This window comes from Spermophilus citellus (genome assembly GCF_964194105.1).
Source record: "Spermophilus citellus genome assembly, chromosome: 4".
NCBI classification, from domain to species: domain Eukaryota; kingdom Metazoa; phylum Chordata; class Mammalia; order Rodentia; family Sciuridae; genus Spermophilus; species Spermophilus citellus.
This window is the reverse complement of record NC_138185.1, coordinates 198,610,564-198,612,572: the sequence shown is the minus strand read 5'-3', so window position 1 is coordinate 198,612,572 and position 2,009 is coordinate 198,610,564. Positions and strand designations below refer to the sequence as shown.

The 2,009-nt window shown below is 48.5% G+C and overlaps 1 protein-coding gene across 1 annotated transcript; it reads left to right on the top strand.

The window, feature by feature from the left end:
- Window positions 1-203: 203 nt before the first annotated feature.
- LOC308646510 (putative transmembrane reductase CYB561D1) lies at window positions 204-978 on the top strand. Its single transcript, XM_081289520.1, has one exon. The coding sequence runs from the start codon at window positions 258-260 to the stop codon at window positions 945-947; it is 690 nt and encodes a 229-aa protein (XP_081145646.1). The 5' UTR covers window positions 204-257; the 3' UTR covers window positions 948-978.
- The last annotated feature ends 1,031 nt before the right edge of the window (window positions 979-2,009 follow it).

Sequence of the window (2,009 nt, the reverse complement as noted above, 5' to 3'; positions counted from 1 at the left end):
GGAATGACTAGTTTTCCCATGGGGAAATGTTCATTTTTTTTTCTTGACCAGTCAGGAGATTCCTATTCCCATTGGCTGCATATAATTCATCCCCATAGACCTTGTCTATCTATAGGGCTACCACATTTTCAGTTGGGGTCAGGTGTTATTAAAGAGCAACATAACATCTTTCCATGCCAAGTCAAAATTTGAATCAGGATTGCAAACCCGGAAGACGGCTCTGGCAGCTGGACTGTGCAGGCCGGCCCGGTACGGCCATGCAGCCCCTGGAGGTAGGTCTGGATCCCGCTCCAGCGAGGGAGCCGAGACTGACCCGCTGGCTACGGAGAGGCAGTGGGATCTTGGCCCACCTGGTAGCTTTGGGCTTCACCATCTTCCTGACTGCGCTGTCCCAGCCAGGAACCAGTCTTTTCTCCTGGCACCCTGTATTCATGGCCTTGGCGTTCTGCCTCTTCATGGCTGAGGCCATCCTCCTCTTCTCACCTGAGCATTCTGTGTTTCTCTTCTGCTCCCAAAAGGCCTGGATCTGGCTCCACTGGGCAGGGCAGACCCTAGCCATTCTCTGCGCTGCCCTAGGCCTGGGCTTCATCATCTCCAGCAAGATGCGAAGTGAGCTGCCCCATCTGGTATCCTGGCACAGCTGGCTAGGAGCACTGACATTACTGGCTACTGGCGGCCAGGCACTATGTGGGCTCTACCTACTTTGTCCCCGGGCAGCCAGGGTCTCCAGGGTGGCTCGCCTCAAGCTCTACCATTTGACATGTGGACTGGTGGTCTACCTGATGGCTACAGTTACAGTGATTCTGGGCATGTACTCAGTGTGGTTCCAGGCCCAGATCAGAGATGCAGCTTGGTACCTGTGCCTGGCACTGTCCCTCTACCCAGCCCTGGTGATCATGCACCAGATCTCCAGCTCCTACTTGCCAAGGAAGAAAATGGATATGTGAGTGCTTCTGAACTCTGAATCTGGTTGGAATACTTGCCTTGGATTTCTTTTTTTTTTTTTTTAAAGAGAGAGTGATAGAGGGAGAGAGAGAGAGAATTTTTAATATTTATTTTTTAGTTCTCGGCGGACACAACATCGTTGTTTGTATGTGGTGCTGAGGATCGAACCCGGGCCGCATGCATGCCAGACGAGCGCGCTACCACTTGAGCCACATCCCCAGCCCTTGCCTTGGATTTCAGTAATTCCTTGGTGACCTTCAAAGGACCCGCTTCAGAAGTGGTTGAGTTTTTGCACTTAATGGCTGGGCCAGGTGCTACAAAAATGGCTGTTGTTGAGGGATGACTCAGTGGGCCAAAATGGGGAAGTATACTGGATGCAAGTAGAAATTGATGGAGAACTTGAGCCTGAAGCCTCCACTCTTTTTTTTTTAAATGTTAAAGTTGTTTTCTTTTTAATTTTTTTTTATTGGTTGTTCACAACATTACAAAGCTCTTGACAAGCCTCCACTCTTGATGGGAAACATAAGTATTAGGTGGTGGTGGTGGTGGTGGTAGTGGTGATTTCTTGATTGTGTGCCTGATAAAGAGTTGGGTTCCTATAAGTTATGAAGGGTAGCCATGGATATTTAAGTCCCTTTTATGAAAGCCATGGGTCTTGATTATGGTTCTCTTAGGCTCTGTTGTACACCATTAGGTAAGTTCTATATCTCAGGACCTCATCTGTGACGTGAATGTATCTGAACAATCTCTAAGTTCCTTTCATCTCTTAATATTCAGTGTCTGTCAGGTTGATGTCACTGAACCCCCTCCCAGTTTGGGACTATGTGGCCCACTTAGCAGACTCAGGATATAATTCTTACATTCATTCTCCCTTTACTCCCCTGGAGGGACAGGTCAGCCCTCATAGTCTTCAGAAGTCTATGCCAGTTTGTCCCCTGGATCAGGGAACAAAGGTTAGGCACTGTGGTGATAAGGGGCCCAAGTAAGGACTCCAAGATGGCGAAGGCACTAAAGTCACTTTAAAGTTTTTGGAGGATCAGAAGTGCATTGACTTAACCATGACT

Coding starts and splice junctions, on each gene's coding strand:
- LOC308646510 (XM_081289520.1), top strand. CDS start 258: ATGCAGCCCCTGGAGGTAGGTCTGGATCCCGCTCCAGCGAGGGAGCCG.